We start from the raw sequence: 23,000 nt of genomic DNA, 5'->3' as shown, positions 1-23,000 counted from the left end.
GCCCACTCCTGGAGGTGGAGGCGGCGTTGCTCCACCCGCAGGCGCTGCTGCATGACCTCCAGCTGCCGGCGGTGGAGGGCCAGCAGCTGGGGGTCCATCGCCATCGGGTGGTGGTGCTGGGTCCACCGTCTTGCCCACCGTGGGGCCAGTCGGTCCTCCGCCGAGGGGCTGGCCTGGAGCCATGGCCCCGGAGGGGATTCCGGGACCACTGAAGCCTCGCCGGCGCTCTCTGGTCCTTCCAATGGTGCAGCTGCAGAACACAGGAGGGGGGCAAGAAGAGTGGAGACAGGCGTTAGTGTGGGCCCCGAGCCGTGGCCCTTGTCCCCTCATCCCTGTGCTGCAGGTTCCCCATCCCCGTCCCCGGGAGATGCTGCTGTGATGGGGTTCAAGGGTCCCCCTGCACTGCACCCCGTCCCCCAGTGGCAGTGACTCTCACTTCACTCAGCAGGGTCTGACAGGAGAGGTTTCTTAGGCAACAGATGCCCAGTTTCTCCCAGAAGTGACAGTACAGCAGTCAGAGACAGTCCTTCCAACCCGTCCTGGGGAGAAGACCCTGAGGGGTGCCCCTCTGGTGTGTAGCTTTCCCCCTCCTCAGGCTGGCTGCCTTCCAGCTCTCCCTTCCCCTAACCTCTACCTGCGGCCCCCGATTCAAAGCCAGCGCGGCTCCTCTCTCCTCTTTGTTCAGGGCAGAGGTGTAACCTGCCAGTTGTAGCCCCAGGATCATCCTTAGCCACTGGGAGCTATTCAGATTGTTGCCCATATCTAGCCTGAGACTCGCATTTGCACTCCCACCACTCCATCACATGCTGCTGCTGCAGATGCTGCTGCTGCTGCTGCGGGGTGTCCCACCCCGTCCTCCTGGGGGACCCTAGAGGTTCCGCTCCCCCCATCCCCGGGGATGGGGCATGGCACTGTCGTGCTGGGGGCTGGGGGCAGGGGCTGATGCACTCCTGTGAGGGACATGGCACTGCTGTCCTTGGGGCCATGGACATCTGGGCATGTGGAGGGCCCAGGCCACATATCTTTTACCCCTACCCCTCAACCCTGGGGGTGTACACCAGGTGGGGTACATACCTGTAGGTCCACTCCCATGGTCGGGGGACACCCAGGGGGCGGACACCCGGCTGCTGCTCCAGGATGGCAAGAGGATCTGGAGCCTGGTGTCGGTGGAGGAGGAGTCCCCCTCCTCCTCCTCCTCCTCCTGCTCCAGTGCCCTGGGGGTGGGCTCCAGGGGGGGCCCCCAGGGTGCAGGGCTTACCTTCAGGGCGGAGTCTGGCTCCGGGGCCTGCTGGAGCTTTTCAGCTGAGGTATCATGAGTGGCTGGAGGAAAGGAGGTGTGCCGGGGGCCCAGGATGTCCCTGAGCTCCCTGTAAAAGGGGCAAGTGATGGGGGCGGCCCCAGATCAGCCGGCCGCATCCTGGGCCCGGGTGTAACCCTGCCGCAGCTCTTTGACTTTACTCCGGACATGGTCCGGAGTGCGGGCAGGGTGACCCCGGGTGGCCAGGCCCTCAGCCAGCCAAGCGAATGCATCCGCGTTCTGCCTCTTGCTCCCCATTACCTGGAGCACCTCCTCGCTCCAGACCCCCAGCAGGTCACGAAGCTCGGCCTCCATCCAGGAGGGGCCTCGCTGCCGCTTTCCATCCTGGCTGCCAGCCCGCGAGCCCTGGATGCCCTGGCTCCCCTTGGGGGGGGGGTCCCTTGGGGGTGCTGGGGGGGCTTCCGGGTGGCCATCGCAGCTGGGGTGGCAGACAGTGGTGGCTCAGAGACATGCAGGCTGGCTGCATGTCTGGGCGGCCGCCTGCACGTTCTCTCAGCTTCCTGCACAGGAAGGGAGGGGGCGGGGACCTTTAAGGGGCCGCTCCACGCAGCCACCATTGAGCTGAGGGGCTGGAGAGAGCGTCTCTCAACCCCTCAGCTGATGGCCGCCATGGAGGACCCCGCAATTTCGATGTTGCGGGATGCGCAATGACTACACGGTCCCTACTTCAACATTGAACATCGAAGTAGGGCGCTATTCCCATCCCCTCATGGGGTTAGCGGCTTCGACGTCTCGCCGCCTAACGTCGATGTTAACATCAAAATAGCGCCCAAGACGTGTAGCCGTGACGGGTGCTATTTCGAAGTTAGTGCCGCTACTTCGAAGTAGCGTGCACGTGTAGACACGGCTCAGGTGTGTGGGAGCAGAGTGGCTCATCTGGAGCTACTGTAAACCCTCCCATGAATCAAACATTGAGGAGAAAACCATTCACAAGCTTACCCTCCACCAACCATGTGTGCTGAAGAAAGAACTTTTCCTAGCATCAGGGACAGTTCCCCAGAAGCTCTCCCATGGCAGTGGGGAGATCCCTTTTGGGAACTCTGTGATAAACTGAAACTTAACATTTTACTGTTTAGCTTTCAATAACATCCTCATGTGGATGCCAAGTACAGACAGAAAATGAAAGTGAAATGTGCTTTTTATCACATACAAACTGTTAGCTGTAGTTACATGAAAGCTATTTTATTCTCTGGTAAATCTATTCCAATTTACATTTGGGCTGGGTGCAGCCCCTATATATTTACGGGGAATGAAAAGAAATCTCAAAGCCCTGTATGCCCTGGAACAAGAATGGAGTAACTGAAATCCAGGTTCTAACTATCACAATTATGAAATACAGCAATTTCTTCTAAAAGTTTTAGCTAGCAGGGATCAGATACACTCCACCTGTGATCTACTCTAATCTGAAACATTTTCAAAATTTGAATGTATTAACTTATGTGGGAAAATTTACTGATTGTATTTTTGTTCTATTTTCAATATCTCCTCTGTTTATTAAATAATCTGTACTGAGTATCTATTATCTGACTTTAGGAACCAAATACTGCTTATTTTATTCATGTGAATATAATAACTACTTTAGTCCTCACTGAATGAAAGCCAATGGGACAACCACATGCCTCTCCTCCTGTGTTTACAACTGGAACTTAATTTAGATCCCTTGTTGTTGCCTTTTGTTGCAATTTCACTTCTGGTCTTCAAAGGAAAGACCTGAGTAGATTATAAATGGAGTTATGTCTTTTCAAAGAATATATAATGAACTGCAGCAGAACTGGCAGATGAAAAACAAGTGTTACAACAGGGTAGATACTTAAAAATGGAGCCTTTGAGGAAGGAGTGCACTTTAGAAGAATTCTCCTTTCTGGTCTTGGAAAGCAAATCACCATAGCAAATCAAAGAGGCAGAATAATCTATGTTCATGATTTCTTAGAATTTTCATATACTGTTGCTTAGCTCTTTAAAACAACAGTTTTTTAAGTGTTCACAGCTACTGGCTGAATTTCCTTATTATCCTAAACATAAAGAAGAACACACATACATTGCATTCAAAGAATGCAAATGTAGATGAATGATAAAATAGCCAATGTTTTTGCTATAAAAAAGTACTTTGGTGCTTCAAATTTTATAGTTCTTTAGGGGAGTGGTTATTTCACATCAGATGAGATTATTATGCATTATTGTTTCATTTACTTTGGCAATTCAATCCTAAAATCTCTGCAAGCCTCTGAATTTACATCTTAATTCAGAGCAGGCCTGTGTTTCCCTACTCACTCAAACAAATTACAAGTTATCACCCCTTCTATGAATCACTAGCATTTCACATACAAGCCATCTGATTTGAGATAATTTATATTGTTCTGAATAGTGAACATTATGAAATATCTGTAATAATGTATGATCATCAAATTAACAAAAACACAAACTGCTTTGTAAATGGTATCAGTAAAATAAATGGTATTGTCTAGTGAACTGCTGCTAATCTATGATGGTCAGAGCATACCCTGAGGCTATTTTTAATATATAGCTATATAGACATATAGATACATTTATCTATTTATATTCCAAGCATTTTAATGTGCTCTTTCCGTTCATACCATGTCCGGATCCAAATTCAGAAAGGTATTGGAAAGATTGTATCCACTGTGTAAAGTCCCAATAAATGGGAGCCATTAAGCACTTGCCATTTTACAATGTGGCTATTAATGGTGTTTATAGCATTTTGGATTTCTGTAGATTTAAAATAGGAAACTATTTTAAAATATTGTGATTTCTACTTAACCTGTAAAATGTGATAAATGCAAATTTTTAGATATACTCAGCTCTGCGTATTTATTCCAAGTACGCTAAAATTTGCCAGCAACCCATTTCATGTTTTACTTACCTTTCACAAATATTTATTGCAGCTTTCACAAATATTTCATCTTTTACAAAAGTTTAAACTATACAGCGTTTAGCTATTCCATGTATTATTAATTTCAACTCTATATAGCTGCTACCTTTTCTTTTATATTCATAAGTGTTCATGTTTGTTTCTACATAAAACAAACATTTTGGTTTTAATTGTATCAAGTACTATACATTTTCCTAAAATGTACAGCAAGATCCCCACATTTGCGAACTTCACAGAATCACAGAATCATAGGGCTGGAGGGGACCTCCAGAGGTCATCTAGTCTAGCCCCCTGCTTCAAGCAGGATCAACCCCCACTAAGTCATCCCAGCCAGGACCTTGTCAAGCCGGGACTTAAAAACCTCGAGGGATGGAGAATCCACCACCTCTCTAGACAATGCATTCCAATGCTTCGCCACCCTCTTGGTGAAGTAGTTTTTCCTAATATCTAACCTACACCTCTCCCTTTTCAACTTCAGACCATTACTGCTTGTTCTGTCATCTGACACCACGGAGAACAGTTTCTCACCCTCCTCTTTAGAGCTCCCCTTCAGAAAGTTGAAGGCTGCTATTAAATCACCCCAAAGTCTTCTCTGCTGTAAACTAAACAAGCCCAAATCCCTCAGCCTAACCTCATAGGTCTTGTGCTCCAGCCCTTAATCATTTTGTTTCCCTCTGCTGAACCTGCTGCAGCAAATCCACGTCCTCTTTATACTGGGGGGCCCAAAACTGGACACAATATTCAAGATATGGCCTCACCAGTGCCAAATAGAGGGGAATAACTACTTCTCTAGATCTGCTCAAAATACTCCTCCTCATGCACCCTGGTATGCTGCTAGGCTTCTTGGCTACAAGGGCACACTGTTTACTCATATCCAGCCTTTCATCCACCATAACCCCTAGGTCCCTTTCCATCGTACTGCTGCTGAGCCAGTCAGTCCCCAGACTTAAGGTTTGCAATTAAATTATTGGCGAGCTGCTTCTTTTCCCAGGGCTCCAGGACAGAGTGCCGGCAGTCATTGCTTCCTCAGAGCCCCAGGCAGGAGCGCCGGCAGCCGTCACTTCCCTGGGGCCGAGGGCAGGGAGCACCAGGGGCTGCCACTTCTCCAGGGCTCCGGGGTGGGGAGGGAGTGCTGGCAGCTGCCGTTTCCCAGGGCTCTAGGGTGAGGAGCGTGGGCAGCTGTTGCTTCCCAGGGCTCTGAGCCCACCCCCATTCATGAAAATCAACATTTGCAAGGGTTCTGAACAACAAACCCTCACAAATGTTGCGACCCTACTGTATTTGTCTTCCAAGGCCCTACTCAATTGATTCTGGCATTTTTCAATATCATATTGCAGTTTTATTTTTGATCTAGGGCAGGGATTCTTAACCTTTTCCTCCATACACCCCTCCACCCCCATCATTCCAGGATAAAGCCAGGGCTACCTTCCAGTTTTGAAGGATGGGAAGGACAGGTAGCTGTGGCTCTGACACTTGTTTATAACCGCGGGTGGCTGATCCTTATTCTAGGCCCAGATGGGCAATAAAATGGACACCACTCACGGGGACACTTGGCATGATATTTACCTGTGCCTCTGCAGGTTCGGCCACTTGAAGCCTTCCTTGGCCATGGATCACTGTTCCCAGCTAATGGGAGCTGTGGGAAGTGTTGTGGACCAGGAGAACACGGCTTTCCTCAGCTCCCATAGGCTAGGAATGGTGATCCATGGCCATACCTACCAAGGTAAAAATAGTGCCGGCTTCCTGCCAGGGACTAACCCTGGTGAGTTGTGCCTAACTCATGAGCCATTTATTGTCTAATAAAATAAAAGAAAAGTTCTTTAATAAGAATAAAATAAAATAACTAATAAAATAACTAAAAGAAAGTTCTTCTTCACTCAGTGTATAGTTAACCTGTGGAGCTCCTTGCCAGAGAAGACTGTGAAGGCTAGGACTATAACAGAATTTAAGAAGGAACTAGATAAATTCATGGAGGTTAGGTCCATAGAAGGCTATTAGCCAAGGATAGGAGTTGTGTCCCTGGCCTCTGATTGGAGGTTGGAAATGGAGGGCAGGAGACATATCGCTTGATCATTGTCTTCAGTCCACCCCCTCTGGGGAGCTTGGCACTGGCCGCTGTTGGCAGACAGGCTACTGGGCTGGATGGACCTTTGGTCTAACCCAGTATGCCTGTTCTTATGTCCACTGCTGTTCTAGGCTATGTTGACTCCTGTATCTATTTCATATTTTGGTGCTGATCCTACATATTACAGTGGTGGTGAGTTGCACTCTACACAGCCCCAAGATAGACCTGATATATTTTCTTGCAGTTTCTCTTTAGACACTTCACATGGTTATTTTTAACTGTAATGCTAACAATGTTCTTTTTTTCTTGTTGCTTAAGAGTTAATTGTATGCTCTCTGTGTGGGATGAGAGACATATATCACAAAAGCTATGTGGCTTTGTGCTATCTTGGCACCTCCCTATTTCTAGGTAGCTATGCACACTGCAGCAATCATTACAGCAACCCCAAGGACACCTCTTATTTTCACAGGTGTAATGTTATTTGGTATTTTTTAAAGCCAAGGCTTTTGTAGTGGTGTGGCTACATGTGATTTTTTTTAAAAGAAGGTTTCAAGTTCTCATGACTGGGGTAAAAAATGGAAAGATGAGCCCTAATGCTTCAAAAAATGAAGGATAATAAAAAGAACCACCAATGAATTAGTTTAAAAAAGTTGCTTAATTTTAAGACAGTCTCTTGATTTTGGGGGCAGGGGAGAAGCAGGAGGGGACCTAACATAATTCTGAATGCTTGAGTATACAGCGATATACAGCATACTCTGTAGCTCAGAAATGCAAATGAAAAGTGCTTCAACCATTTCCCACAATACAGTATTGTTCTGAAGGCCATGCATGAATACTACATATGAGTGAATGATATTTGCTTAAAGTTAGCACTAAAACTGCTGGAAAGACCCCAGGGAACAATTCCATCTCTCTTACCATGGTAGAGCAGCAAATAGGACTTAGGGCAGAGAACAAAATTAAGATAGGGTTAGGTTACTTGAACAGCATGGAGGCTACTGAATGAGTTATGATGGTCAGTCCTGAGCCAAATCTTACATATTACAGGGCAGGATGCTTGTCATCATATTGTAGGACTTCTGAGGAGGTATTTTCTGTCCACTGGGTTAAAGTTGAAGATGATTCTCAGGGAATTTGATTGGCATTTGAAGCAGACCTTTTTTTATTTGATTGCTTTTTGTAGGCTGTGAATCAGGTTGATCCAAGGCAAGGGGTTGCCGTACCCCTAGGATTGGCTTCGAGACTCCCAGAATCGGCATCAATCTCCCAGTGACTATGAAAAACAATCCTGGAGATGATAATAGGATATTTTAAGAAAATGGCATTATGTCATGTTGGAGAAAAAAAATCTACCGGACTAGCTATAGTCAGAGTTGGCAGCCATATCCAAGGCAAACACATTTATGGCTTTCATAGTAATTACATTCAAGTGGAGGGTTACTAGTTCATGCAACCCTAGTACTCAGTCGCACGGGGAGACATGAGAATGCTGAGGTGGGCAGCATTTGGTCAGATAAGATTGGAGCTGGCCTATATAGTGCATATGTGCAAGTAGTCAGAATACCTACTGACACTGTTGTTCAGGCAGTTGGCTCAATCTGTTGGACGAATGCCTTTCCAAACCAGGGAATGGGATACACCCTGAAGTGCTCTTCTGAGTCAGCATATGAAGCTATTTTCAGTTATCCTCCTGCACCTCAGGCGCATAACGCATCTACTAGTTTCTGTCACTTATTTTGGTCTTTTGCTGGTTTGTTCTGCTTCTAAGTGTCATGTGGATGGATCTAGCATAGTCTATTGCTCTACTTAACATTTCTCTAGGTCACTCTCCTCTTCTCTTCTAGATAGTGTCCATGTTGTAAAGTGATGTTTGTTTGAACCCGCTCATCTACACTCAGTCCAAGGAAATCAAGATGGTCTCTATCCATATCTTTAAATTAATTGAGTAGCTTTATTAGCTTTGTATATTGTTCTCATGCACCAAAGACTGATTTATATTAGGATCTGGCCTTGAGCAAGGGAATTTTCAGGACATAGGGTTCCTGATGGCTTTGACCAATGCCTGTCATATTCTTTGCATGAAGAGGAGTTCTTTTTCAAGCCTGAGTCACACCAGTATGACTCCTAGAGTTTATTTGTTTACTCAATTTTTGTTTATACAGTGGGGTTACCAGTCCCATGCACACTCTTTGATATCCCACTTTTTGTCCTCCGTTTGGAGCTGTCCACATGTGGTTGCCCACCCCAATCTCCTACCCTTGGGACATTATCAGTAGCTCTTGGTGCCCCAAGCTATGTAGCTACAGGTGGCTAAAACACAGGGGCTACATCTACACTAGGACACTCCATTGAAGTAGCCTATTTCGAAGTAACAACATCAAAATAGGCTACTTCAACGCGTATCATTCACACATCCTCCAGGGCTGGTGCCGTCGATGTTCAACGTCAAAGTAGCGACAGGGAAAATCGAAAGGAGACGCTCCAGAAGGAAACGCGGAGCGTCCACACACACAAGTGATCCCCGTCGAAATAAGGGGCAAGAAAAGCCGGCGGGCGGGGTCACAGGCTGGACTAGCCCTTCCAGGGCAACAGCAAGCCGCTCCTTTAAAGGCCCCCTCCCAGACACACCTGGCCTGCAGAGCACAAGGTCTGCAGAGCACTAGCCACACTCTCACAGACTGACGCACAGCAGCCATGGACCCCCATCATCATCATCATCAGCAGCAGCAGCAGCAGCAGCAGCAGCAGCACCTGGAAGACTTCCAGGTAGTCACCTAGGGAGCAAGCGCATGGGAGGCTGCCCAGCAGCTCGTGGCAGGGGGGCCCTCCCTGGGGGCAGATGGGGGATGCCCCTCACCACTGGTCTCCCCTGTTCTTCCCCCGCCGGGTGCTCTGCCACCTCTGGAGCTACCCCACCAGCTCCGAGTGGTGGGAGTAGCTGGTCATGGGGGAGTGGGATGACATGTGGCTGAGGAACTTCCGCATGCACCGGCAGACCTGCCTGGAGCTCTGCCAGTGGCTCACCCCTGCACTGAGGCACCAGGACACCCAGATGCAGCACACCCTCCCCATTGAGAAGAGGGTCACAATAGCTGTCTGGAAGCTGGCCACTCCAGACAGCTGCCACTCCATGGGACACCAGTTTGGAGTGGGAAAGGCCACGGTTGGGACCATCATCATGGAGGTAAAGAGGACCGGAAATGCACCCACTGGGGATTGGGGAGCAGGGGAGTGGGGCCCGGGTGTGGGGCTGGGGAGGGAAGTGTGCTGGAGAAGGAGGGGCTGGGTGGAGGGGTGCCTGGGGGGTGCCGGGGAGGGTGCCCTGGGGGAGGGGCCTGGGGCACCCTGCACACCCTCATGGGCACTTGTGTTGCCTCCCCACAGGTGGTCTGTGTGCTCAATGCCGTGCTGCTTCACAGGGTCGTCCAAGTCAGGGACCTGGACGCAGCTGTCGCCAGATTTGTTGCCATGGGGTTCCCAAACTGCTTCAGGGCCCTAAACGGGACCCACATCCCCATCCACGCCCTGGACCACAGTGGGGGAAGATATATCAACTGAAGGGGCTACCACTCCGTGGTCCTGCAGGCCATGGAGGACAGCCAGGGCTGCTTCCAGGATGTCTACGTGGGCTGGCCCGGCTGTACACATGATGCCCACGTTTTTAGGAACTCAGGCCTGTGCCACCGACTGGAGGCCACCATGACGCGGCTTACATTGACATTGTTATTCAACGTGAGTAAAGTTACACACAAAAATAATTTATTAGACGATGAGCTTTTGTGGGACAGACCCACTTCTTCAGATCTGGAATTCAGTATTCCAGATCTGAAGAAGTGGGTCTGTCCCAAGAAAGCTCATCCCCTAATCATTTATTTTGTTAGTCTTTAACGTGCTACAAGACTGCTATTTCGTTGTGAAGAGCCAGACTAACATGGCCACCTCTCAGTGCCTCTTTTTTACGTTAACCCTCTCCAGGACTGTCCTGGAGTCTCTAGGTGTTGAAGATGACTCTGTCATTCAAATTACGTCACGTAATAAAACCTCCAGGAACAGCACGAAGTCCTGTGGCACCTTATAGACTAACAGATATTTTGGAACATAAGCTTTCGTGGGCAAAGACCTACTATATCTGTTAGTCTATAAGGTGCCGCACGACTTTGTGTTGTTTTTGGAGACCCAGAGTAAATCGGCTCCCCCCTCTGAGATGAACCTCCAGGGAGATGTCCAACCACAGCTGGCACACCTTTAACAGATAAGGATGGATACGCCTACATGGGCCCACTTCTGTTGGTGCCGAGGGCAGCATGGCTATGGTCTGAAGACGTGGGTCTGTCCCACGAAAGCTCACCTAATAAATTATTCTGTTCAGCTTTAAAGTGCTACTTGACTGCTTTTTGTTATGCTAGTATATAGACTAGCACGCCTCCCTCGCGGTTACGCTAGCAAATAGGTGTGCAGAGAGTGTACGCCCAGAGGACAATGACGCTCCCTTAAAAGCAGGGTGGACGGGAGCAGCACCGCTCAGAGGCGAATCATCTGTCAGTCACACGTTAGAGCGGCTTTGCTGCTGCCCACACCCCCGCCTTCCCTGCTGTGCCTCCCGGCCGCCCGCGCATAGGCGGCTAGCGCGGTGCCTGCGTTTCAGCCCTGGCCGCGCTCCGCGCTGCACTGCGGCCGCGCCTCGCGCCGCAGGGGACGGGCGCAGGGAGAGCGGCGCGGGTCGCCCTCGCCGTCTCTCCCGCGTCCCCGCAAGCTCTTTGGTTCAGGCAGTTGTGGGGCCGCCCTGGGCGGGTCTTTCCGCAGCGGCGCGAGCGTCCGGGGCATGGCGCGTGGCGCGAGGAGGAGGGCGCCGGCTGCAGCCTGTAGTAACGCCCGCTTGCCTGAGCTCCGCTTCACCCCCTCTCTTTAGTGTCAGCCAGCCCGGGGGGTGCGAGCAACATGAGAGTAGTGGCTTTAATCAGGTAACGTGGCTTTGGGGGGTTGCCCTGCTGCCCAGACCTAGCCACGCCGCGTGCACCTGGGGGGAGCTACAGAGTGCAGCGTGGGGATGCTGCGCCCTCACCTTGCACTCCTTCCTCCTGCTCTTCTTCCCCAAACACAGCAAGGAGTTTTAAACACCTCTGTGCTCTGCCTGCCCCCTCTGGTTGCATCTCCCTGGTGGGAGAAGAAATCCCCGTGTGATTCTATGCCTGTGAGGAGGCCTTTAGCAAGTGCAGCCCTATTTCTGCCCTGGGTGGGCATTGGACCTGCTGTTACACTTTAAAAATAAATAACTGAAAGTCCTTCCTCCCATCATTACTCTCCCCTGCGTCTTGTAGTGTAGTTTGTGTTGTCAGTGGCTGCTCTCCAACCCAGAGGCAGCTGCATTTTGGAGGTACCTTGCAATTGTATGGAACATGCTTGGGAGGAAAAGCGCGTCTGAATGTGAGCTGCTGTGATTTTTCCATGGCCTGCCTAATCTCACTGGTTTAGAAAACCAGTAGTCATTGTAGCAGTTTAAAGACAAACAAAATAATAATAATAATAGTAATAGTAATCATTAATAATAAACAATAAAATAATTTATTAGGTCTGAAGAAGTGGGTCTGTCCCACTGAAGCTCATCACCTGATAAATTGGTTTGTTAGTCTTTAAAGTGCTATATGACTGCTGTTTTGATTTGTTAGAATACAGACTAACACCGCTGCCTCTGTTATTGTTCATGGGTTTGGAGGGAGTCTTGCTCATTTTGAATTTTCCCACTATTTTTTTTTCCTTTCTAAATATCTCCTTCTTATGATTGTTTGCAAATGTGAGTTTCAATGAGACACTTAATCTGACACATCATTTTGAAAAACCTTGCTTATTAATGTACTCAGACCATCAGCATGTGAGCCACAAACATCAGCCTGGAAACCTCTGCCTAAAATCTTGTAAAATAACATCTTTTTAGTTAAAAAAGTATTGTTCTTTTTGAGCAGTTTTTAAATGAGCAGCTATTTTATTTCTGAGCATTTTTTAAAATTTTAATACTGGAATTGTGATAATATTTAAGAATATGGGTAACTTAGGCAATGGAGGTGATGAGTCCTTTAGTTGTTTAAAAGAAAAAAAAAACAGAACAAAATTGTTTCTTACAGAACACGCCAGACTGGGAGGGAGTGTGTGGGAATTGGGCCTCCACCATAATTTCCAAGGCCGCATCCCTCCAGAAATGGGTTGCATGGGGGCGGGGGAGGGGAACAGAATGTAGCAGTGGTGGAAGGGGGCGGGGCTAGGGGTACGGACACCCCTGGCCCCTCTGGGTGGATTGTGAAAATGTTCTGGCTGTAGATGGCCCACAAGCTGTGAGGTTGAAACCCCTGATCTAAACCAGCATTTCTTAAACTATGTTCCACGAAACACTAGTGTTCTGGGGACAACTTCCAGGTATGTTGCGACCTTCTGACACTTTTTTTGACACTGTACACTGACAGTATATATTTTCTATTATTAAACCTGGATACAAAGTTTCTTGTTTGTTATGATACCTTATCACATAATGTTTTTTTCTGTATATGTTGCTGTTTGTTTGTGTCTGTTTTTGGACTGACAACAGTTTTCTGAAGACGAATATCATAGGTATTCTGCATTAAAAATATTATTGTTTGGTGTTCTGTGGTCTTGGAAAGTTTAAGAAACTCTGATATAGACTATCCTTGACAGATATTTGCCTAAACTGCTCTTAAAAAACCAGTGATGGAGGTTACACAACCTCCCTACACAGTTAATTCCAGTCTTTACCTATGCTGACATGAAGTTTTTCCTAATGTGTTTCCTAAACCAGCATTTCTTAAATTTTTTGAGACCATGGAACAGCAAACAAGAATATTTTTATGCACAATACCTATAAAGATTTTCCTCAAAAATTGTTGTGAAACAAAACAAAAAAACAAAACAAAACAAAACAGCAAACAAAAAAGAAAAACAAAGAAAAACAAACCAAAACAAAAGCCAAACAGCGATTTATACAGCAAAACCAAAGTAAAATTAAGTAATTTAATCTGGTATCAGCAAAGAAGAGTAACATTGTATTCGGTTTTACTAACAGAAAATATATACCATATATACCATGAATTTTTACAAATACACGTGGCACACCCGTGAGTAGTTCATGGCACCAGTTTAAGAAACACTGTCCTAAACCACCATTGCCGCAATTTAAGCCCATTGCTTCTTGTCCTACCCTCAGAGATTAACAAGAACAATTTTTCTCCCTCTTCTTTGTAGCATCTTTTTATGTACTTGAAAACTGTTATGCCGTCCACACCCTTCAGCCTTCTCCAGATTAAACAAACCCATTTTTTCCCTCTTTCCTCATGAGTCATGTTTTATAGAACTTTAATTTGTTGTTCTCTTGTGGACTTTTTACAGTTTGTCCACATCTTTCCTGAAATGTAGCGCTCAGAACAGAACACAGTACTCCAGCTGAGGCCTCATCAGTAGAGCAAAATAATTACTTCTTGTGTCTTGCTTACAACATTCTTCCTAATAATCCCAAAGTGATTTTTTTTTTTTTACCACAGTATTATACTGTTGACTTATATTTAGCTTGTATTCAACTATGATCCTTTCTGCAGTACTCTCTCCTAGGCAGTCATTTCCCATGTTGTATTTGTGTGACTGACCTTTCCTACGGATGGATAAACTATGGAAGGAAAGCATGTTATATTGATTATATGAATCTTTCTCAGTTGATTTAATAGTACAGTCAGTTAGGATCAGTGTAGGGGAGTTTATTATGCATAAAATTAGGGTATGTCTACACTTGCATTTGATCATTAATACATTTGTTGTTCATGGGTGCTAAAAAACCCCAACCCATGAATGACAAAGTCTTTTGTGGCAAGTGAAAGTGTGAATACTGCTTTGCTGGCAGGAGTGCTCTACTGTCAAGAAAGCAAAACTCCCTTGTTAGGGGTGGAAGGATTTTATCAACAGAAGCGCCAGCAGATGGTGTTCACACAAGCTGACTTTTAGTGACCAGACTGTGTCGACACAGACTTGTCACTAAAAGCTGCATAGCATAAACAAACCCTAAGTAAAGGCACAGGAACTTAGAACTGTAAAGCAGCCTTACTAGGGTCCTTTTGGCAGCTCTGACACAGGGGTCATGCTTGAGGAGGGTGTTGAGGATGGCGTGGAGCACAGCATGTAGGGACTGCAGACATTAGGGACCCTAAAAGGAGCTGGGGACAGGCTGCCATAACAAGGCAGCTCTCTAGGGCCTGTGGAGCAGCCAGGATTGGGAGCACAGTAGTGGCTGAAAGCCACCATACCCATCCCACCTTGGGGCTGTGAATTTTGTGCTTTGGCTCTTATGGAGGTACAGAAGAGACCTTTCTCTCTGGTCATGGTGTGGTGATGATATATTAAAGATGCGCTTTTGAAGTATTTGCTACACGCACAAACTCCAACAAAGCTACATTATTATTACACACACACACACTCTCTCTCTCTCTCTCTCTCTCTCTGACAAAGCTACATTATTATTATTACTTAACATTTCTTGAAGACTTGAATATATGTAACTGAAATAAGAGTTTTGCTGTTAAATTCAAGGGGAGGAAAATTTGGAAAGGAGGAGAATTCTTTTAGCTTTTTAATGTTGGATTGTTAATTTCAAAATCAAATCCATTTTGCACTTAATTTTACATTAAATATAATATTCACACAGCATCTAGATGAACAACAGGGAACTGTTGTGATAGTTGCAGTAAAATGCACCTGTAATTAATTTTGTCCACAATTATATGCAGGCACACAACCAAACGCCAGTTTGTGGGTGCTGCTTTCAAAAACCAGTACTTTGGATGAAAAAGGCTATGTGCTCTATTACTAATCCTTTGAGCAAAAGACATTCCCTTCTACAAAGGGCTCATTTACAGTCTACGTTTTTCTCTGTATGCCATCAAAGTAGGAATTTCAAATAAACTGTCTGGATTTTATATCTAACCAAATTCTTCAACATTTTTAAATACTTTCTGCTCTTCTGAATATTTTGAATGGAATAGTCTTAAATGTTTGTTACTGGCGTAATTCTCATTAAACTTTATTCCATGGTCCTGCATTATAATTTTGAATTTACAGATGATAAGGTTACAATGCATAGTCCTGGTCTTAATTGTCTGACAAAATATGTATATTTATTACAGTGGTGGAAAGGACAGCTGTTACAATATGATGCAGTGTGTTGCTGCTGGGCATCAGATTGTTGCTCTGGCCAATTTAAGACCTGCTGAAAACACAGGTAAGGATGCCTCATTGCTTATAAGAAACTTTCTGAATTAGGAAATGGCCAAGGCACAGCTGTGTCCTAATTAAACTCTGCTATTTTGTTGTTGTTGTTGTTGCACATATGGCAGTTATCTTAGATATTTTTACAGAGGAAAAAGAAGGAGGAAAGAGACAATTTAGAGAATTTGCGAAAGGCACTCGTAAAGCATCAAATGGGAGAAAACAATACAAGAAAATAAAAAATGGTAAAATAAATGATTCTGCAGTTTAAAAGGAGTAAAAATCACAAAAAATTATTGTACTTTAGCAAGAGGAGAATGCATGTATACAATACTAAAAGTAGTGAAAAGTGAATGAGATTTAGCATCAAATAAAATTAAGATGAACAGAAACGTTTTAGGGTGAGATTTGAAAAAGAATTGACTTTTGTACCAGTGGAAGGGGAATGAGGCGATGGAAGTAAAATGGTATCACCTTTGCTGTCCAAACAGAGAGGGAACAGAGGAGGAGGCATGCATGCTGGAAGGAGGAATTCATGGGTTAATCTTTGGTAGAGTAGGTGAATATAAAATCAGTAGGGTGGGGCAATAGGAGTAGACAATGGGGGTAGGTTGGGACCAGGATAATCTGTCTCTAGTCTTACTGAAATATGTTTACTGAAAAACTTATGTATTCATGTCAAAAATGCAGAATATTGTCACACAAATCATAAAGTGGTCTCTCTAAGTGTATGTAGTAGGGAATGCAGTGGAAAGTTAACTGAGATGCTCCAGGGAGCAGCAGGGCCTATCCTATTAATTTTATTTTGCTTTGTACCACTGTTGCCTGGAGACCCTCACGTAATAAAGTAACTGTACATTAAGATCTAAATGGCAGCTTAAAAGGTATAAATTTAAAATTACTCTGTTTTTCTTGTAAAACCAAGTTCTTCAGCCCTCGTAAATATGTTAAGATTACAGAATCCACTAAACCATTTTGATCAAATAATTACTTCTGTTATTATTGGATGTCAATATACATTTTAAAATCATGTCAGGCTATAATAAAGTCAATTACACTTACTTATAATTATCACATTTAAGATATTAAGGTTATATCACAACTTGGTTCAGTGATACAGAGATCTCTCCTTTCAAGCAGTTCCGTGTGGGCTCAGAGGCCTGGCCTCACAGAGTAGCTTGCACGATCTGGTCCAAAGTAAAGGAAAGTTCTAAGGCTACTCACGGGTAGTCTTAAAATAAAATGACCTCTGTCAATTTTTTCTAATGAGTAGTGGGTTTGAGTAATAAATAAGACTTTTTTTTATTATTGATTAGTTGAAAAATTTGGATAACTCCACAGAGATGCAAGGTTTGGAGCTTAATTATTGTGATCTACATGTGCTGCCTTTTTTATTATTGATTAAACTGCCAACCAGTTGGGTAGAATGTTTAGTGAAATTTGTCTCTTAATTAAAGCAGCAGCAGTAGCTCGAAGTATGGTGTGGTAATTTTCAAAGGGAAAGGAAACTGAAAAGTCCTGGATGAAATAACAAGATTTCCCATTCCTTTCAATGCACTAAATAATATAAAATTACTGCCATAATCCTCTGTTGTTCCATTTATACTGAAAGAACATACTGTGAGTATCATGTTGTCAGTACTAAGGCATTAATGTGTAAGTTTCATGAAGCTTTGACGGCCTATTTCTAACCACCAGAATAAGTGCTGCCTTGTATGCTGTATATATTGCACTAAGTATGCTGAAATACAGGTAACAACTTTGGGTCTTGCCTCTGGGTTTGAACTCCTCTTGCATAGCAAAACGAAATATTGGCTTCACTTGATTGGATCCATAGCAGGGGATTTGTAGATGAAGTCCTGAAAATAGTAGGAGAGAAGTAGATGCTTCCATTGAGGAGTAAATAGTTGCAAGACATACATTATTTTCCATATATATGTAGGGAGAAATCCATTTTTATTCCATGTTTGAAGAGGTACAATTACAGATGTGTGTCAGGTAACTAAAGAATATTCAGGTTTAGGTGCTCTTGGTACTTGAAGTACAGTACAGTAAACCCTCACTATAATGGACTAATGTGGGGGAGGGGGTCTTCATTAAAAAGCAGTCCGTTATATCTGAGGGTTTCTCACTGACCTTCACAGTGCCTCTCGACTCCAGCTCCTTCTGCTTCCGGCACAGTGTAGTGGCTCCTCTGGCTCCGTGCTGACTGTGCTCTGCCCCAAGCAAGTTGGCTCCTCTGGCTCTGAGCTGCCTGTGCTCAGGGTAGAGTGCAGGGCCTCCTCCGGCTCCCAGCTGCTTGTGCTCTGCCCTGAGTGAGGTGGTTTCTCTGGCTCTGAGTTTCAGCAATGGGAGGAGGGTGTGGGGGGACCCGGCGGTGGCAGCTCTCCCAGCCATGGTCAGGGACCCCATGCCTGCGGTGATCTCAGCCATTATCAGGGACCCTGCAGCTGCAGCAGACTCAGCTGCAGGTGGGGGGATGGTGGCATCTCTGGTGAGTGCTCTATGCTATACTTTCTTTGTGGTTGGGAGGACAGCGGATGTCTGCTATTACCGACGTCTGGTAAAACGGGGTCCACTATACTGAGGGTTTACAGTATTATGATTTTCTATAAATGCTGAGTGATGTACTTAGTGTCATATTGGTTTCCATTTAATTGTGGTTGCAGCAACAGATGAGCTGGACAGCTACATGTATCAGACAGTTGGACATCATGCCATAGACCTGTATGCTGAAGCAATGGATTTGCCTCTCTATCGTCACACCATAAAGGGTACTAGCGTGGACATTGGAAGAGTGTATACCCAGTGTGAAGGAGATGAAGTTGAAGATCTTTATCAGCTTTTGAAACTTGTTAAGGTATGTTGCATGAGGAATTTTACGGTTCAGAATGTCAAGTAATTTGAAGAGCATTAAATAAAACATATTGATTAATTTAGGTATATGATCCACTCATTGTATAAAGGTTTGAAAACTTTAAAATATATTTATATTCCCATGTAGTATTTGTTTTCAGTTGTCCTTTCTTACAGTGTAAACTTACGTAAAGTGGGTGGTTAGTATCTTAATCTGTTGTTTACACTGGAGCCCATACTGATTATCTCCCATTTTAAATTAAAAGCTTTGGTCACATACAATATATGTCTATAAAAATGGTGTGCAAAATAATTCAGAAAATATTATATGTAAAAAGAATTATTTATCAAGGGAATGTGATGTAAAGTTCTAAGAGGTTTATATACCACTGTTTCTCATGCTTTTTGCATGCTTTTTCCTTATTAGTATATAGGATATATGCATTTGAATTTCCATGGATTTATGTATTGTAAAATAAAGGATAAAGTGATAGAAATTATTCATATTGCATCGCATACTTAAAGTATTCCCAAGTACTTTACAGTTACAATTTTGCTGTTGGTAGGGCAGTGACTATGTTCAAATGCTGTTAGCAGCAGTTTAACTTAATCATTTTAGCAACAAAATCAATAGTAATTAAAATAAAAATAGGTATATTGGCTAAGACACTGAAATTTATTCTGATATGTATCAAAAATATCGTGTAATTTCTATTACCTATGGTAGGATCAAACCCCATTGGAATCAGTAGAAAGACATGCACTGGTTTCAATGGATTTTGGATCACAGAAGGAAGTTGGAATGATGGAGGTGAAGTTTCTTCATTGTCATTAGTGTCTTGCAGCTGATTCTATCTGTCGTTTCCAGAATACAGTATTAATTGTGAAAGATGTCACTAAAATGAAAAGATTAATTTGAATATTTTTTACAATTCTAGAAAAAAGATTTTATTAGGTTGCCTAAAATATAATTCTCATCTTTGATTTAAGTATTTAGTACTCTTCCAAATGTAATTTTATTTGATCAGATTTAAAATTAATAAACCTGAAAACTTCTTGCTAAAATTGGTTGTTCATTATGTTATGTTAGAATAGTACGAATGATGTGGTTGTAAGAAGGAGGTTATAGAGATCAGAAAATACCACCAGCACAAGGTGACTAAACCCATTATGTCCTGCTTTAGTTGTTTTAAGCTTTATTTAAATTTAGTATCATACATTTAGTTGGGAATTTCTGGATTTCAGCTTTCAGCTTTCTCCTGAAGCTGTTTTCTTTCTGATTGTCTATATTACCAACATTTCTTTTCAGAGAATGGGTGATGCCTTTGAGATCCAGTGAAGTCACAATCAGTGCTGTGGTGATATATATCTATGTGTATCATATGAACAGAACTCAACACCCTATACTCATACTTTCTGAGACCACATTACATTATTTCAGAGGATTTTGCCCATAATATCATGTAGTTTGGAGTATAAGATTGTTGCTGTTCCTTCTAAATTGTTGTGGAACAACAGGGGACAAAGGGCTGTACAGCGAGTCCAGAGAGATCAGTGACCTTTTTTTTTTTTCCCACAGAGTATGTATTGGAGATAGGGCAGGAGTTTTTGGAAATAAACTGCAGCACTTTTCAGAGGTTTTTGAAGTACGACAGTGTTGGAGAAGGGAATTATTGGTGTATGCTATGTGTTGGAAGCTTTGTGATAACAGCTATCTAAGACTGGGACAGATAATAAATTACTGATCAACTTAATTAAAAATTGGGAGATTAGTGGCAATTAAGATGAAATTTCCCTTTCGATCCATGCTGTCTTTGGAGAAATGGATGCTTTGCCATTATCTTCATGGAAACAGTCAGTTATGACATAAATTAATGCTGATGTTAAATCTTGACAACTTCTGCTTTGGAAGTTCGTACATGATAATTATAACTATAGTTGAAAGAGATGTTATCAAGTTGTCTGGGACTAAATAACTGCTTCTCTCTTGTGTGGAAATATTAATTCCTCTATAGGATATTTTACATATATAAATATCAAAAATACATTGCTTTTATGGAGATGTTGTGTAATCATCTTGTTGCAGACAAATCCATATATGTGAAATTCTGATATAAAAATTGGAATGGATGTCTCGAATGCTCTAAAGAATAATTGAATAGTTAGAGGAAAGATAAGAAATCTAGAAAAGCTATAGTTTTTATGTTGGGGGTCTTGTCTAATTTTTAGAAAAAGATGGAAGTGGATTTCAGTTACTTTTTTGAATACTAATGGCAGCAACGTTGAAGTATTGATTTTATTGTGATTATTTATCACACTGTGCAATTTTGTAACTTTAATATGCAAATCTTTAGTCACCAATAACTTTTTTTTCAAGTGATTCAAATTTTTTTTAGATGGTGTTACAATTTTTTTATAGCATTCTCAATTTGCTGCCTGTTGAAAATAGTATAAAAGAGAATTGCTGAAGGTTTTTAGTAATTCAGACTTTTATTAAAAGTCTTGAGATGAAATAATGTAAAATCAGTGGCCAAAATAACTCTTTTTTCATTTAATGTTTTTGATCTGAAGATGCAGGAAAGAATGTTTCTACAAGAAAACCACATACTAGGTCTAGCTTTCAGCTTTTAAAATATATTTATGTTACAAGTGCTTGTTTAATAATAAATTTCAACAAATCACAATAGAAAAAGTAATAAGAATTGAAAAGTATTAATTATTTCATAAATAATTTCTGCTGACTATTTTTTAAAAATGTAAATATTCTCTGGCAGTGTTGTAAGCCCACCACAGCAGTTTTGTCCTCATGCATAAGACTGAAAGTAACAATGACTTCAGACACATACGAAACTGACCATTCTGGTGGTGTGGTCCAGACTGTGAAAGATGTGAATTAGATTTATTTTTAAATAGTCTAATGTGTTAGCAGACGATACAGAATGTTTACTGTAATGGACTGTTTAGGTCACTGAAACCAATGATACAAGCAGAGCTGTGTGGATTTATATATATATATATATATATATATATATATATATATAAATTCCAAATCATATAACCTTCTTGTGTTGATGGCTTCAGTGATATAAGCAGTCCCTTCCAGTCCACCCCGCCCCCCACACACACACAGCAAGAGAGAGAGGAAGTCTTCTGTTTATATTACCGTATGTGTTGAATGTGGGATATATAAATTCTGAACCCTAAAGGTTAATTTACTTTTAATATACTGGGCAGGTCACTGTGTGAGGTTTACTGATTCCATGTGTCCAACCAACCATGTGTATTTTCTTGTAGGATTAGTGCCTATGGCCTGTTTCAACAAAGCATTTATTACCTGTTTAAAGACTTAAAGCCAATGGGACTTAAAATAGCTTTAAGTGCTTTGCTGACGGAAGCCTGAAATTGTACCAGATTTCCCTGGTTATCTAAATTTTCCTTTAAGGTCAAATCCTCCTTATTGTTAAGAGTTCAAAGCCTGAAAACTGCTAAAGAGAACAGGCAGTGGAGATCTTGTACAGGAGCATTCTCAGAAGCATCTATAGTACACCAGTCAATGGTAGGTATTTAAATGGTCCCCCACTACCGTAGTGCATGAGGTGCAGGTTGGAATGGTGGTAGGTCAGTTGAGCGTTAGAGGTGTAGGATGTTTGCAGGCTAAAGGGCTGGGGGTGGGGTTAAAGGAGGCAGTTGCCCCCAGGCCTGGCATGTCAATGGGGCCTGGAGCTCTGTCTGCAGCAGCTGGAGCACTGTGCCCCTTTGAGGTGCCATGGCAATGCTGCTCTGGCTTCATTCAGCTATGAGGGAACTGGGGAAGGGGGCAGTGCCACTGTCTGGGTGGCTGAGAGCTGATTGCCCTGGCCTCACGCTTTCTGCCCTTGGCCTTGCCCCTTCCAGGGCACAGAGCTGGGCCACCTCCCATCTTGCCATGGGGCCCGTGGTGGCTGTAGAACCAGAACTTGATCCTTAGTTGGTAAGGTTTGACAGTTGACCTTTTCAGAGTTCTTCAGTTTCATTCTGTGCTTCTTATGTATGTGTGTGTATAAAGTATGTTATAGATCTTAAAAAGAGTTTGAAATATTGGTGTGTCCTTGACCATAATATAACCTTCTGCTATGTTTATTCTTGAGTTTTCTGGAAAGTGTCCCAAATAGTTACATTTCTGTTTATAATTTCTTTTAAAGATGTTTATGTCAGCCTGTTTAGTAAGTATGATTATTACATACCCATTTTCTCTTTCATATTTCCAGAGTTATTTTTGGAGTTCAATGTGAGTTCTCTGTGTGGAGGGCTTTGCAAGGTTAGATACTTAAAGTTTACCAGTAAGAAAAAAACATGTATGAGAAAAATAGGTACAACAGACTTGAGGACTTAAGGGTAATGACAGTATCTCCTACAGATCATCAACTGAAAAATACTGCAACTAGATAAATATAAAAACGTGTTGACAAAATATATAAAGTTTTGCCTGCTGGACTATATTATGTCATTCATTTTTTGGGTGGGGCAGGGGGACGCAGGGGAGGAGAGAAGAGAAAATGGAACCACAGTATGGATCAGCAATCTTATTGGCTGAAAACTCCTACTAAATCCCACAAAAGCCCCAGCCCATGAGAATC

General features: G+C 43.4%; 1 protein-coding gene across 4 annotated transcripts in view; it reads left to right on the top strand.

Annotated features, from left to right (window-relative positions):
• The first annotated feature begins 11,086 nt into the window (after nucleotides 1-11,086).
• Nucleotides 11,087-23,000, top strand: part of DPH6 (diphthamine biosynthesis 6) — a 379,645-nt gene continuing 367,731 nt past the window's right edge. For all 4 annotated transcript variants that reach the window (XR_012645934.1, XM_074996924.1, XM_074996925.1 and 1 more), the window contains exons 1-3: nucleotides 11,087-11,234; nucleotides 15,447-15,541; nucleotides 18,198-18,388. Coding sequence is in view for 3 of the 4 variants with exons in the window: in XM_074996924.1 (XP_074853025.1) it covers nucleotides 11,212-11,234; nucleotides 15,447-15,541; nucleotides 18,198-18,388 (309 nt within the window). In the remaining variant the exon portion in view is untranslated. The remainder of the gene's footprint in view (nucleotides 11,235-15,446; nucleotides 15,542-18,197; nucleotides 18,389-23,000) is intronic.

Source organism: Carettochelys insculpta, chromosome 6 (genome assembly GCF_033958435.1).
Source record: "Carettochelys insculpta isolate YL-2023 chromosome 6, ASM3395843v1, whole genome shotgun sequence".
Lineage (NCBI taxonomy): Eukaryota > Metazoa > Chordata > Testudines > Carettochelyidae > Carettochelys > Carettochelys insculpta.
This window is presented reverse-complemented; position numbering and strand designations above follow the sequence as displayed.